Here is a 16,155-nt window from a genome sequence, read left to right as displayed (position 1 = left end):
TTGAGCCAACACCTTCACTTCTGGCACATCAGGCATGTTTGCAGCTTAATGGTGAAACAAAGGGCTCTTCTCAGCTTCAGCACACAAATGTCAGTCATATCACTCCTGAAAGGTTGGAGACAATGAAAAATACTCCATTACTATAGTAAGGTTTGATTTAATTGGAACTCTTCTACATTTAGTGTGTCATTATTGAAGCAGGTGTAATGAGCTGACAAAGATGCCAAAATCTCAAGGGTGACAAGTCTGCAGTGTAGGCAGCATAAACATCTGATTTATGAAACATCTTTATACATCTTTGACAGTAATTGAGTTGCACTGTGCTTGTGAAGAAGTTCTGTCTATACACAAGGCCTTTTTCAGTTGCAGTTTTGTGTTTATTTGAATCTGACATGTAGGCAGTTTTGTTCTCAGTAAAGTGATTTTAACATCTCGACAATTGAGATGTAAGTCGTCTTAATAACCACCGTGACAAATGCTGTTTTCTTTGGTTGTCATCAATTTTTGTGATAAGTAGCAGCGTATTTAAAATGTGATGTGTGAGATTTAAAACAAAATATTCAGTTTCAGTGCAGCAAATGAAAACAGGTGCTTTTAAAATGGTGACATAAAGCTAATTTGTTTTTCCATTTATTTGCTGTTGAGTTTGGTTGTTGCATTAAGTGTTTTCTTTCTCGAGTTCTTTGATACAAGCTACTCATGCTCAGTGGCCACAGAGATATGTTTATGATTGAGGTTGTTGTTTGCAGCGGTATTGGACTTGATTGGATTAGATTGAGTTGAACATTGCCTTTGTATCAGAATTTATTTTTGAGCAGTTGTATTGACCTGTATTAGATTTTATGGGGTGTACCTAATAAAGTGGCCACTGAGTATATTACCAAAGAATGTCAGCCTACTCATACCAATGTATATTTAATGTTCTGTTAAATCTGTAGAATATGTAGAAATAAAGTAAACAGGACAACAGCACAAATCAATGCAAAGCCCTTGTCCCCATCTCTGCTGCAAATGTAAAATTATGTGTATCAAGGTTTATTTTTTATTTTGAGAAATTATATTCAAACTTCAGTGTTAAGTTGTTAGGAACATTTAATAACAGTAAAATGGATAAGACAAAGCTGCAACAACCCACCTTAGAATACTTGAAGGTCAAAAAACAGAAATGCTTCATATATTGACTAAGTTTAAAAATAATAATTGACTTGAATTCACACCTCTTTCAAAGCTATTATGAGTCATCTGTTGACATTTTCATCCAAGGCTCAGGATTGTTCTTTGTGGTTTTAATAAGGGAAAATTTAAACCACTGTGGCCTTTGAAGGGAACATTATCCATCACTGCTGTATAATGGGATGTAGCATTAGTTTCTCACAAATGGCAAAGCTATTTTTGTAAAAATATACTTTTAACTATAAATGTTTTGTTTCCATTCGTCCTTTATTAAAGATATGCTACTTGTTTGAAAACTAAGACTATTAGAATGTTCTGTGGCCTGAGCTGCTCTGACATGTGATCTGTTTCTTAGCTAAGCACTGGATGAGCTTGCACCGATGACTAGTCCCAGCAGGCCTTTTCTTGTTTATTCATGCATTTGGAACAACCACCTTACAGTCCTCATCAGTTTCCACTCCAACTTCTTCCTGTAAGAGCAGCAACAAATTGGTACTGTGGATAAGAAGCACTAAAACCAGCATCATAAAGTTCAGGAAAGCAGATTTTATTCTTTCACTCACCAGAAACTCCTTTTTGCTCTTAGGATACCCCTCCAGGATTGCATTTATCATGTCTGAAGCCTGAGAAAAACAATGCTAAGTGAATTTAAGACTTTACTGGCAACAACCTATGTGTTGTCTGATAATTTACACTGCTTCCAGCATTCATAGTATGTTAATTTAATAATTATTATGATTTCCGTGTTCCATATGTTTTTTGGAAATTAACTACTTGAGACTACTTTCAATTAGAAACACAGTTCAAACTTCAAAACACTGAGCTTTTTTTTGCGATTTGTTGATCATTTTGGCTGTATTACAACTTATTAATCATTTCAAGAAACCTTTGTTTTTAGTAAAATTTTTGAAATCCTGCATTTTATATACTCATGTCATTTATAATATATTTAAGCACTTTGCACATTCTGGACAATTTTTTTTTTTTTTTTACATTTTTATAATTTTCAGCTATTTCAGCACTGCTTGGAAAATGCTGAAGCATTAACAGTGCGTCATCTTAATCAAAAAGCTTTTTCTAGTTTAAAAAATACATTATCCACAGATGTACAAAACTCACCTCATCTCTCATTCAGTTTATTGCTTGTCAAACTAGTACTGAGAGAAATGACATCATTTAATGTCTCAAAGTGACAATTTTAGTATTTACTAACTATACAATCTAATGTATCATTACAGTGTAATCTATTTATCTGCATTTTAATTTCTCAAAGAATTATTAGTGACAGTGGGTAGAACACTGATGCTTTAAAGCAGAAGTTTACCCTTGGTGTCGTGGTGTATCAGTCTAAGAATTTCATGCTATTGCTTTATCTGCTGCTACTGATAAGGTGTAGCAATGGAATCACAAAGCTCATGGGTTTGAATTATTAAAGAGCATTGCAGTTTCACCATGTCTGCACAGTCTCAAATACACTCAATGTCTTTTCATATGTGCATTTTGCCAGCTTCACTGAATGTGAACATATTTATATAAGTAAATTCATTGTTACTTACTAGAGGCACAGTCCTCATATTTTTGAATATGAAACTTTCAACCCGTGACATGTGGTTATGTACTTACTGATGTTTTGAAGTTATTAATTTGTGTATTACAGAAAAATGCAATGATAATAAAATGGATATGGAAAATTGACCCACAGAAAGACATCTACACGACAAAATAGTTTGGCTTCAAGAACTCTCTACACTAAGGTCACTAACAATGCCCTGCATTACCCAATTTCATCTCAACTCCATCTCTCAATCACAATAATATATTTAGTGTATAAAATTTAAATTTGAAAACTTCACATTTTCTCAGAGGCCAAAATGATGTCTTTTTAAGTGCGACTGTCCAAACTTTTTATTAAAAACAAACAAGAAACTGCTGGTGGGTTTAAATTTACGCTAGGAATGACATCCTTTGTTACGGACTAACTGAAAACATTACATGTACACCTTACCAATCTCTTCCTCTTTTTCCACTCTTTCACATATACTTTCTGCTCTTTATAAACCTGTAACATTAAATATGAGTTACTGTACAGCAAACAACTGCAGCCTTCATCATCATAGGAATTCCAATATTTGGGGAATTAACAAGAAAACAAATGCATTCCCCACCTTCTCTTTTTCCTCTGGCGTGACATGATTTGTGGCCGACTTTATCTTCTCCAGACGAACTCTGTAACTTGAATACTCTTCTTTTAGTTGCTGGATCTCTGACATCATTTCTTCGGTTGTCAGGGAGTTGTTGAGCTCCTTCAGCTCTGTAACCAGATATTTTACACCAACTTAAGAAATGCAGCAACATGGATTAGCTCAAGCCTAGAGGAGCCATACGCAAAACAGTACAACACAGCAACAATACGTTACAATGCAACAATATCCAACGATGTAAACCTGCATCTAGCTGTCTGCAAGTCTGCGTGAGCGACAGTGCCTCTGTGTTGAGCTCCGAAAGCTGGCAGTCCATCGCCTTCAGGTCTGTATCGTTCATGTCTTTGAACTGAGCCTGCAGGAAAGGTGAGCAGTCAGTGAAGATTCACCTGAAACGGGTCTTTCAGTCTTTACTGTCCACAACACAGCGATTATGATGAACACACTAACCTGATCAGCAAAATAAATCTTTTGCTTGCCATATATCTTCTCTTTTATCTTGCCCTCTATAGCCAGCAGCTCCATTGCTTTGACCACTGCCTGGTCAATACGTGCAAGAAATCGTTACTTGCAAGCAACACACAGCAATACATTATATGATTAGAAGTAAAAATATCACCGTTTTGCCTAATCCATGTTGCTTTTGTAGATTACAAAATACATCCTGAGCACTGTAGGGACGGTTCTTCTCATTCAGATAAGCAAGGATGACAGAAGCACCTGCAATAACCGGATCATAATTTAAATGTATAGGCTGACAAATATAGTTCTAACTGGTGCTTGGTTTTATTTTGACAAACCTCAACCATAAGCTACATATCCCAACCATGGGTGCTGCATTTATTAATGCGGTAACCTTAACGCCTTTTAAACGCCTTGAAGTGAGCTAGCTTGTTAGCGTGCTAACATTATTTAGTTTTGTGTGTACCTAAAGTTAGCGTATAGGTCCTAATTTATCATCTGAGAAATCTGACGAACAACGTTAACTCAGTACGGGTTTGGGACACAGTTGTTAACATGCTAGAGTCTGATATAAAGCAACGGTTTGACTTACAATTATCCTTTTTACTCATTTCTGACGACTCCACTTCCCGTTAGCTTCCCAAACTGGATTTCGCGCGGAACAATACGTCATTGAAAAGATCGTTTATGCCTCAAGATGAATCACACCACTCAAAATCTCTCCTCCAGTTAGCAGCAGTGGCTTTAACAGCGTCCGACCATGATCTGCGGAGTCGCTTCTGAAAGTATCCAGACCTTCTCAGTTTTTGCACATTCGATGTTGAAGATTTAGGTTTGGATGATCACAATTTGCATACATCGACAAGAAAAAAACGTTTTCCTTAAACCTTTTGATCAACATATTTATTTATTTAAAATCTCTCAATAGGTTATACTGGCTTTAAAAGTCTAAATTAATAGTTGGGTCAATTCAAAATAGCCATGCTTTATAAAGCGGCCTCACTGTCTTTATGGATAATTTTTGCTTCATGTCACTCTTCCATGCTTAATAACATTAGCATCAAAAATGTTGATTTTACCAGATGACATGGTATTGTGGTGGTGATGGTATTGTGACAAAAAAACAAAACAAATAAATACATAAAAATGAAGCAGAGTCTGGAAATTGGCCTCATGAAAGTGTACAATGTATTTAGCAGAAGCTTTTAGCCAGTGTAAATAGGGGACACGCACCAACTTAGCGTTTAGTGTGTTGTCCAACACGATGTGCGGATCGATCCTGAAATGTCCACACTTCACATCTCAACCATACATGTTTTGGGATTGATTCACTTATTAAAGGACCAAATTAAGACACTTGGGGTCAAGGTGTATGTTTTTTATAGTAGTACTGGGTAACTACAGTATTGGACACAAGACCTATAACTGAGCTGGTTAGTCTAAACAACAGATTAGAAGGAACTACTTCTCCTTCCGCATGTCACGCGAACTACAGCCACTGAGAATAGTGATTCGATTCTAACTAAATGCGTAAGACCTGAAACAACATAGTGTTGCAGAGTGTGTAAATGTTAAAGAATGCTTAAGGAGAAGAAAAATGCTGTTACGAAAAGACAGACTTCCATGAGCGAGTCCTTTGACAAGGGCAGCATTATCCAGGCATAGAGGGAGGGCGTTGCCATGGCGACGTCTATTGTTGAATGGCGTCAGTTAAACGTCACTGTTTTCAGTTAAAAACAGCGGGAATTTAACATATTAAATCAAATGCTGTATTTAAGGTAACAGTGAAAGAAGTAATCAAAAAATCCATGCCACTATCAATAGCTATATAATGATCAGGGCTGCATCTTATAAGATACTTTGTGTGACTGGAGTGGCACCATTTGTTAATAAAAGCCATTAACCCGAACAGATATTACTTTTATCACCTCTTGTTTTGGCTTTAATTTCAGCGATACAAGCCTGACTTTTACTTAGTATTAGATATCAAAAGGAAATATGTGGTATGGTACATTACTACTTGGACATGTGGACAGGAGGAGCTGCATGGAACCACTGACCTTAACCAAACTTACCTGTGGCAACTGTGTTTCAGTAATAAAATCATCTAAAGAGCATTATAACGTTTCACCTCGTATCACCCATCATCATAAAATAATACCAGAGACATGCTTTATTGCAAATATTTTATATCATATAATTTGCACATCAAAACATATCAAAACCAGTTACAGGGAAGAAAATACAATACTATGCATATGACACATGAGCAAACTGACTACAGACAACTCGTAGTGAGGAACTGTTGCATTCTTGTTAACTGAGGTCAACTCAAGCAAACCGAAGCTAACCCTTCCTCTTTAGCCTCAAAATCTCAGCAATTTTTAATCAGAGCAGTTCTTTTCCCACCGCAATAAGAGTGGATCCAGCAAATATTTGTGCCATTGTTTTGCAGCTATGATTTACTTCTCAGATTAACAAAATAAAATAGAGCTATGTGTTTTTTGCTGTTAAAAACCCAGCATTTTCAGACTCTTTAATATGTGCATTTTAATGAATCTCAACTGTAGCTCAATTAAGTCTGTAAAGCAATTTCCATTGACAATCTGGCTGATCAGCACACATTTAAAACCTTTACATACTAACAGCTTCTAAAAAGTCAATTGTGATGTAAACATGTTTTCCCATTAAAAAAAATTAAAAGATCCATGATTTGAAGAATGATTATAAAAGTTCAGCATGACTGTGTACTACATGAAATACAAATAGGCCAAAATATAAAGTGATGTATTTCTTTCTCTAAAAATGTATAACTGTTCATTTTGAATAAGAAAACACAAAGCTGAGATTCAAGGTATTAAACATGGACACAATATGTCATTGAGCTGATTTAAAATATTCTTAATCTTTAAGAGAGGAAAGAAAATATCCCACCCAGGTAACAACAAATTCCACATCAAATGCTCCTCTGGGATAGATATCTTAAGACTGTATTGTGGTATTCTTTAAAGAGAATAAAGTGTATCAAGATGCCTTCACATGTGTTACACTACAGAACATTAACATAAAGCACAACTAAAACTTAAAAACAAATCATATTAATCTTCATCATAGAAGAGAATTGCTGTCCCAATGCGCAACTGCTAAGATGTTTAAAAATGCAATTTCATTTCTCAATACCCGTAACCTCAACTAAATCCTCTTCTAATATATTATATTACCATCACATTACCTGAATGGACAGCAGCACTAAAATCAACAGTGACAAACAGCCGTTTCCTTGAAAAAAAGAAATAAACAAGGGTTGAGGTTTATCCATTTTAAAACATGAAATGCTGTTCCATAAGATTATTGTCAAAGCAACGTGGCTCAGCTCAACCAAAAGTATTGTCATAATTGGTCCCATGTTAAATAGCCCTGTATGTCTAGACCTCCTGGTATAAAGGATTTTATGGGCATAGTTGCTTGTTCATTATCACTAATAACAATCCTTGTAACTGGTTGTATAAAGTTACAAGACTGCAACAAGGCTCATTAATGCTGGTTTATTCAGGATGCGTTTCATTTTTGTTGTGTTTCCTATTGCTCAGCCTACAAAGTAAAGGTTTTCTTAATGTTCAGGGTCTAAAAGTAGGAGGGATAGTTTGATAACAGAGTAAATTAAATACTTCACAGTGGTAAACTGATGCCAATCAGAAGCGGGGCTGAAGTAAGCTAAATCATCTCTCTCAGCACTTATTCTCCATTCATCAACACACCCACGCACACACAAACACAGACAAACATACACACCTTACTGTGGTTTACCCAGCAGACTAGACAGAAAAATATGACCCTGGCTTTCTCCCTGTCTAGCACCCCCTCCTCCAAGAGGATCCAGCTGGTTCAGTTCAGACTGGTCCAGCATTTCAAAGTCCTCTCCATCCAAGTCTGTGTCCAGCTCAGAGCTGGACTGTTTGCGGTAGCTTCGGTGGGCCCCAGCTTTGAGAGGGCCCTCTCTGCGCTGGGTAGCAGGAGGTCGAGGTTGCATTGCCCCAGCCAGTGCTGCCTGGATCATGTTGGTGGCGATAACTCCGGCCAAGTCTCCAGCAAAATCAGAGGCAGGTGGCAGGCCGCTGAGAGAAAGTTCAGCATCAAGATCATCCTGGTCAGAATCCAAATGAGCATCCACATCAAACACTGAAGCCCGATGACTAGATAGCCCAGATAGACCCAGACTTGGTAGCCCAATGCTTGTGTCATCATCATCGTCCATCAAGGTGGCATCTGGGTTTATGGAGGGAAAGTCAGCGAGGTCTTGAGCAAAGGACTCCTCAGCATCACTGTGTCTGTCAAAGTCTAACAAAAATGCAGACAAGAACAAGTTCAGAGATTAGAAATCACCCAGAACACAACAAAAATCCAAATCTGCAATACCTGTGTACTTACCCTCAGAGCCTTCTGTTAGTGGGGTCTGGCCACGAGATAGGTTAAATGTTCCATTTTCAGTGTAGGACACCTCAGCATCAGAGCGGTCAGAGTCAGTCAGTGCAAGTTCCTTTTCCATAATAGCATCATCAAACTAGAAGAGATAGCACAATGAAAAAGGTTACATATTTAAACGTTTTGTTGTACATTTATAGATGCTAGTCAAAGTTTTTAAAAATGTGTTTTTTCTGTATTCCACTAGTTATTTTCTCTCATACACAATGTGCGAAAAGTAATTTCCTGACTTTAATAGGAGGTGGCTCAGATGTGTTACTCTAACTATCGCTGTATAACTAATTGGGGGTGGGGTGATGTAATCGATTACATAAATATGTCGATTTATATAATGTCTAGTGTGTAGTGAGAGCATGTAGTCCATCATCTATGTATTGAAGTATTTTAAGCAGAGACCACATACTTTGTTTTTTTTGTTTAAAGAGAAGATGATTGAATACATTTTTTTCATATAAATAATTGATTAATTAAATTAATTTAATTGGTATATTATTGAAAAATAAATTAGATTAACTGAATAATTGAATTAGGTACAGCCCTAAACCTAATTTTATCTAGTGAATGTTTTACCCACATATGTATGAATTTTAAATACCTTCCCACAGACTTATTTGACTTTCTTAAGCACAAATTAATTGACCAAATGGTTATTTTCTCACAGAATAAACTAATTGGCTTGGGTGTCCATTACTGCAACAGAGACATTAAGTAGACAAACGTAAAGATGTCTCCACACACTAGGGATGTGTCTGAATATTCAATTATTCAAATAATTATTCAAATAATTCAACACACACACCATGCGGGTGGGCAGGAGATATGTCAGCAGCGGACTCAACAAAGAAAAGTAAAGTGTGGTGTTCATTGGACAACAAAATTGAGTGCTCATTATTTGAATAATCACCTCTAAATCCCTTGATTATTATACCTCAAAAAAGAATTCTAATGCACATCTGTATTACGCAAATAAATAAATGCCCCTTGAATAAGCAGTGCACACACTAAACATAATCAACTGAAAGTAAACATTTGATTTAGGGAGTATAAAGAGCCGTACATAATTAAACAATTATATCAGAACAATATGAAGAGATCCTAATGTAAACATGGTTACCTGACCAACCACTGGTTCACTAACATCATTGTCAATAGAATCAATGACAGCTTTATTAAAATACTGAAAGATGCCGGAAGTTACACAGACTTACTAATGGGCAGAATGCAGCCAACTCTTCCTCACTGTCACTAGCTTCACCTGAGGCTGAACCCCGAATAGGCCTCCGTAGGACTGCAAAGCAGAAGCAGACAGAAAAAAAAATATAAATACAAAATAAAGACTTCTCTCAGTGTAAAAGATAAGTGGTTTGGAAGTAGTTTTAGAGAGTGAAGTATATTATCTTTGACTTTTTAAAAAACACCAGCTACAAGAACTGTTTAACTGAATAAGTTTCTTGTGAATTTAATGTTAAAAACCCTGCTGGGTTGTTTTTAACCAGCAGGTTCAGCTGATTGTAGGAACTAGAAACAAGAAGCTGCTAGCTCATTGGGAATCTGCACTGCTATTTGCTCATGGCAAAGTTTAAGCTAATCAATTTTTGGCAATTTGTGGACAGTGTGTGAACTCAATTTCAGTGTCAAAGTTGGATTGAAAAAATTAAAATAATTAGCAAGGGTTGAAAATCTAAAGTACAACTTACACTGATTATCAATAGGCTTTGACATCATGTATCCACTAACGCTGAAGTCCAGCCACTGCAGGACTGGCTCCAGCTTTAACCACACATGCTGAAAAACCCTGTGATAGGCTGCCAGAGGGGCCAGGAGAATGGCTAAGACTGGAGGACAAAGAAAAAAAAAACACAAAATAAATAGTAGTTATGATGAAGAACAAGGTAGTTCTGTTGTGTTGTTTAATGATGAAAGGAAAGTAGTGTTCTTTTGTATTCTGTATAAACACTCACAAGCCTGTGTTAGTGTTACGGTACAAAGTTAGGCAGGGTAAGCTGCAGGGGGTTAACATGCAGACTACAAGCTGCTGTGGACTGATTGAGAAGGCACAACAGAAGGTCTTGGCAGGTCTTTGGTCCCAGGCTCTCCAGCCTACACTGCTTGAAGGTCAGGAGATTAGCCCAGTCTCAGCCTGACCTCCTTAGCATTCTGCCTGGCGGCCTTCCCTCCTTCACTCTTACCTTGTGTGTTTCATCCTGGCATTAATCACCTCACAGTCCAGGACCTTTTACTGGGGCCCCATAGATCTAGTTTCACTGCCCATGCATTCTTAAAAGAAGCAGTCAGGCTTAGCTTCCCTGCCCACTTGGCCCAATGGAGAAAGCTGAATCTGAAGGCAGGACTGATTGACCTGCCTGAACTTACCAGCAGAGTAAGAAAGCACCAGACCAGGAATGTATCGTCCAACCACAGCCAAACAGGAGAACACTCCACAGGTCAGGATACAAAACTGACATAAACAAAGCAAACAGGGAATCAAGTCAGAACCTACAATGTAAGTTCACTATGGTGCATTTATCCTATGCTTACTGGTGAACTTACACAGTTCAGTACTTTTCAGTCATGCAATAACTGACCTGGAACATACGTAACTAACACAGAGAAAAGGACATTTAACAAACCATATAAAAAGTCATCACCTTGCCAGGATTGTGTTGTTTGTACTGAATCATGCTGGATGTGAGAACTGTTCCACTGACCCAGGCCTCAGCCATGTGGTGGCACAGTTCAGGGACGCTGAGGATGCCAGGCTGCACCAGACCCCAGCTAGACAAACACAATATTATAGACACTTTTATCTGCCTTCCTTTTATTATATGATTAATACTGTCATAATACTGGCTAGTTGTTATAGTCAACACAAAGGTGTATCAAACCTCTCATTTTCTGACTCATCCAGGTTTCTGACTGGAGAGAGAGCAAGGGAGAAAAAGAGAGAGGGGGGGGGGGGGGGGGGGGGGGGACATCACAAAAAAATCCTATTATAATGCACTTCAATATCATAGTATATTAATATAAACTTTGTGTACAATATATAATTATACAACCACCAATTTCTTTTTAAGCTTGTCTTCATTTCCACTGCTGAAGAGTTTGTACTCTAAGTATGTAATGTACTGTATGTAACAGGTTAAAAAAAAGGAATGAGAAATGAACTCTTCCAGGTGTAATACAAATCCCTTGCAGGTCCCTTGCTGCACTGTGGACTTCATCTAAAGACATCTGAGACACACCAGGTAGAAGAATTAAAGCAACATAGAAGCTACTTGTAGCACCTCTAATCTCTGGCCAGATCTTGTTTCTCCAGGTATCGACACACACAGCCAGAGCGAGACCAGAAGCCAATAGGAACAGCAGGCGAAGTGAGGTCAGAGCGAAGAACCTGTAAAACAATAAAATAGAGAAAGATAAATGAACACGGGGGGGTGAGAAAATAATTTAGCTCATCCTACTATGTGTTTTATACTTACTTGAATTTAGTTAGAAATGAGTTCGAAAGATGATAACAAAATAGAAATAGTATTTTACATTTTCCACTGACATTACAGTGAAGAATGTGCAGGTTGTGCATCAAGATTTTGATCTTGCAGGTGTTGTTAAAGGAGTTTTCGATTTCTAACAGAGATGCCCAGAATGATTGACAGAAGGTGATTTCACTTGCAACAAGTAAAATCTCCAAGTGTGGTCCTACTTCCATCACAAGACTTTCCCAAAACAGTGTTACATGATTCTGTTAATCAGCAGTTTTAGCTTAATCTAACAAAGAATTTGTTGGCAGAACACGAATCTTTATAGTATTTAGGGCAACGGTGCAAAGTAGCTAGTATACCTTGAAAATATATAAATAAATAAAAAACAAAAAACCTAGCTCTGTTTGTGCAGAGAGGATTCAAAAATAAGAACAATAAAATGGGCCCACCTACTTCAGTGCCAGATCTAGCCTATCATGTTTGGGGTGCAGTAAAAAGTTCAGGGGGGCATAAGGTTATAGTCATAAACTGTTGTTTTTGTCTGTATTTTTGTTTGGAAATTTGTTGTTTTAAACTTTTTCCTTACTTTTTATTTTTTTAATTGGATCTGTATATTTTAGTCCAGAAATGTAGCTTTAATCCAAAACAATTTCATTTGTAAGTCACCTTTCAACAATTTATGTTGAAAAGTGACTACATTAGATCCAGAGAAGAATTAGAGTTGGGTGAAAATGTTTACAACCCCATATTTCGAAATGGCAAAAACAATGCATTTTTTTCCCCGTCAACATATTATTTAATGCACACTGAGTCAGTACAATTGTTATTTCATCAGGAATTAATTAAAGTTAGATTTTAAGGCAGTGTCAGTAGTGTGAACTTTCAGTTCCATACTAAGATTAATGTGTGGCTGCAAGTGACACAAGACATGAGCCGAGTAGGTGGCAAGTAATGGAGTCAAAAAGGGTGGTTTCTGTTTATTCATAAGCACAGCTTGTGGGCTGGTGCTTGTGTTTGAGTGTTGTGAGAAATTTTAGGGTGCCGATGTAAATCTAGACTCAACTTACTTGTACCCCTTTCAATGTACATCACTGTTTAAAAGGTGCAGTTTATGCCAGATCAGATTTATTATTTGTACTCTCCACTTAAAGTTTAAGTGGGCTTACTCTCTTACTGTGAGAGAGGTTGCACATGGAGCCTCCCTATCTCTATGTCATTTGCTGTCTTCAGTTAGTTCATGAGTAAGTGCGGAGATATGAATCCGTCTCTGACGGCAGAAGTCTGCACCACTGAGTGTGTGCTGAAGCATAAGCAAAAGGGAGACAATGCACACATCCTGATATCCCCATCTGATTGAATAAAGGCTGAATGCTTGAGCACCACAAGCTGGATTGGCAGCTCAGCTTACTATGTCTGTGTCCTAGGTCAGTTATTATTATAGTACAAAAATATTAAGGTCACCAAATTTGACTAAAGCATGCCCCAGTCATACACTTCCACCTATTAGTTTCCTCTGCAATTTTTATATTAAACTTAAGTACATTAAGGTTAAGGCTGGTTTAATTTTAAGGCTGGGTTAATACAATTAGCAGTGGTGTACTGTAATTAAATACATTTTCTCAAATATTGCACTAGAGTACAAATTTGAGCTACTTGTTGTTTACTTGTTCTCCACTGCATTTCAGATGAACCACATTGATTTTATAGATAATTTCAGTTACATTTCGAGTTAAGATTATTGAAGTAAACATTATCAGCTTATATAACATAATGGAGGTTTATAAATTAAACCAGTCCATCAGGATGGTGAAATAGGAATACTTTGACAAAATGAATGTATTCTTATATAAGCACAATAGAAATAACACAAATGTCTCAATGGTGCCCTCTTATTTAACTAGTATTTTTACTTTTGATAAGCCTTCTTCAAAGATGCAGTATGCAATTTTTTATTATGTATTTAATTTTTAACAGTATTGTACAAAACCTAATGTAGAGGTTCTGTCAACACCTCCTGTCAAGTCAGACTCACAGGATAGCACTGGCACCACTGAGGTAATATTTGCTACATGCTTTTAAGCAAGGTTCAGCTTTCTAATCAATTTTAATGATCGCTGCTTAAATATTATAATCAATTAACATATTGTAGCTTGAAGTACACTTCCCTGCTACATCTTTACTTTTATTTAACAGCCTAAAACCTTTACGTGGAACGTTAAGTTCTGATGGAGGGTTTTAGACTGTACTGTTGACGCTTTTACTTAAGCAAGAAGTAATTTGCTTACATGTATGTAATAACTGGATCAAACACAGAAAAGCAGACTGCTATTCACTGATGGGAGCTTCATACTTCATTCCTCAATGATTTGCATCACTAAACCACCAAACACACACAGGTAGACTCTTCCTCACATACCAACAATTCAACACAAGCAGCGGATCCAACACAAACAAAAGCACCAAAAATGAAATTAGTATAATGGATAATCCACTGCATTACACCGTTTTCAGGATTAAGAAAGAATTTCAGTTAGCAGCAACATTAGATTAGAAGTGTCTGCGGAGTGTGTGTATAAATAGGAGCACTTGGCATTTGATTTGGCCATCTGGTTTGTCTTAAACTGACAGGTGAAGCATTTGTTTTAGAGCTGGTCTCAGTCAATGTTGGCTTTCTCCTAACGACAAATGATTTCTGTAGTGTATGAACATGGGTTGCTAGGTTAACACAGACATAGTCCAGAAAGATCATAGTGTGTACAGTTTAACTACTATTATCTGAAACTCACCAGAACACAACGTTGGCCACGGTGTACAGCAGAACACACTGAAAAGGTCTCTCCCACACCAAGACAGACTGCAGGTATGACAGGACGGGCTCGTAGGGCCCTAATCGGAACTGAAGAGCCGTTTTGACAGCCCGTACCTGACGGTCTCTCTCGCTGGAGCATGGTCGACTTCGCAGGCATACACTAGATCCCTGCTCGGCAGAACAATCCTTCACGGATGTGTCTTCCATTGCCCCAGTGAGCACGATGTTAGCGTCTAAAGTGGATAAAGAAGGCCTGTAAAATACGTGCAAGAGTTAAGGTTAAGTGAAAACAGATAAGTGAAGAGTTTGAAGTGTGGCAGTACCGAGCCTCACAGCAGCTAGCTAACGTCAACGCTTCTATACTAAGGCATTTCCGGGGCCCTTGCCTGAACCATCGTGTTCGCGCCTTAGTAATAACAAACATCCGCAATAATCACCTTCTCCAAATGCTTGAAAGTGTTTTCATATAAGGTGACACTTACTACTTTGTCATCTTTGCACAAATGGTACGCTCACCGACTAAAGTGACAATATGGCGTTATCCGTTTTTCAGAGAGCTCAGCGGTCCAATCAGAACCCGCACGGGCACCTGTGTCATGTTGCGTTCAGGTGCAATCGGAATGGCATCCGGCGTAAAAACTGTGCCAACTCAACATGCGGACAATGATCCGCTGTGGCGACCCTGAACTCACGGGATAAGCCGAAAGGAGAGTAGTAGTAATATTGTCTGTCCTTTTCAGCATTCAGGATCACATCATTTAAAACATTATCACCAACACCACTGGTCGAAATGTAGCTTCAAACAATGAACAGACCCTTCACTATGTCTCACCAGAGGTTGGAAACACTCATTCTTCCACCTCTCTCTAACTCTGCTGGTCATATATTGTTGAATGATTTGATACAAGTTTTAAACTTAAGTTCAACACACCATTATATGTTTTTCCGTTTATCTTTCCTTTAAAGGCTTTAGCATTTCTTTACCTTTTTGCCCTGTCCCGGTTCCTGGTATGTTATCCTTCCGTGATGAGCATTCCTGATAAGGCTTCCTCACTCTGTAGTAGGATCAACTTGAGGCTGCCAGATGCTGAGCGAGGTCTGTGCTGGGCTTCGGTCTCTCAAAAAAGAACAGAAACTTCTCTGAAGATTTTTCCAGTTTTTTGGACTTCTTTTCCTACTCCCCTACTATCCCAGTATCGCTAATCTAATGGCAGCCTAACACCTTTGTACAATACACTACATTCCTTTCATGGTGTCACTTTTTTGAAGACATAGTCAGCCTGATTGTAGTTTTAAATTTTAGTCTCTGTTATTCCTGGTATCAATAGATAATGTTAAATTAAGTCAGGCCATGGGAGAAGTGCCACCATCCTGTGAGATATGCACTCAATTGTTACAATGAGTGACTAAAAAGATGTTTACATTATTCAGATTTGATGGAGATTGGGCAAAGATAAGGCAGCACACCGTGGCAGCTGCACTGACCTCTTGTGGCAATGCTTTTTAGGAAGACAGAAATTATAAGACTCCAACTTATCAACAGACATGG

General features: G+C 37.8%; 2 protein-coding genes across 7 annotated transcripts; both read right to left on the bottom strand.

Annotated features, from left to right (window-relative positions):
* Window positions 1–1,503: 1,503 nt before the first annotated feature.
* psmc3ip (PSMC3 interacting protein) lies at window positions 1,504–4,575 on the bottom strand. 2 transcript variants are annotated; one of them, XM_067475991.1, is made up of 8 exons: window positions 4,429–4,575; window positions 3,994–4,094; window positions 3,825–3,914; window positions 3,618–3,729; window positions 3,339–3,484; window positions 3,179–3,232; window positions 1,737–1,796; window positions 1,504–1,643 (listed from the first exon to the last, which is right to left on the bottom strand). In XM_067475991.1, the coding sequence occupies exons 1-8, from the start codon at window positions 4,445–4,447 to the stop codon at window positions 1,587–1,589; spliced, it is 639 nt and encodes a 212-aa protein (XP_067332092.1). In that variant the 5' UTR covers window positions 4,448–4,575; the 3' UTR covers window positions 1,504–1,586. The 2 variants fall into 2 exon arrangements, with proteins under 2 accessions (XP_067332092.1, XP_067332093.1); XM_067475992.1 differs by lacking the exon at window positions 4,429–4,575 and having other exon boundaries at window positions 3,825–3,910.
* Window positions 4,576–5,993: 1,418 nt separating this feature from the next.
* On the bottom strand, window positions 5,994–15,199 carry retreg3 (reticulophagy regulator family member 3). 5 transcript variants are annotated; one of them, XM_067477755.1, is made up of 11 exons: window positions 15,044–15,155; window positions 14,584–14,859; window positions 11,603–11,709; window positions 11,204–11,234; window positions 10,967–11,093; window positions 10,692–10,776; window positions 10,016–10,153; window positions 9,527–9,606; window positions 8,265–8,397; window positions 7,629–8,174; window positions 5,994–7,115 (listed from the first exon to the last, which is right to left on the bottom strand). In XM_067477755.1, the coding sequence occupies exons 1-10, from the start codon at window positions 15,070–15,072 to the stop codon at window positions 7,630–7,632; spliced, it is 1,551 nt and encodes a 516-aa protein (XP_067333856.1). In that variant the 5' UTR covers window positions 15,073–15,155; the 3' UTR covers window positions 5,994–7,115; window position 7,629. The 5 variants fall into 5 exon arrangements, with proteins under 5 accessions (XP_067333856.1, XP_067333857.1, XP_067333859.1 ...); XM_067477756.1 differs by having other exon boundaries at window positions 5,994–8,174; window positions 15,089–15,199; XM_067477758.1 differs by having other exon boundaries at window positions 5,994–8,174; window positions 14,584–14,839; window positions 15,089–15,187.
* Window positions 15,200–16,155: the final 956 nt, after the last annotated feature.

Source organism: Channa argus, chromosome 15 (assembly GCF_033026475.1).
Source record: "Channa argus isolate prfri chromosome 15, Channa argus male v1.0, whole genome shotgun sequence".
In the NCBI taxonomy this organism is placed as follows: Eukaryota; Metazoa; Chordata; class Actinopteri; order Anabantiformes; family Channidae; genus Channa; species Channa argus.
The sequence above is the reverse complement of the archived record's forward strand: the minus strand, read 5'-3'. Positions and strand labels throughout refer to the sequence as shown.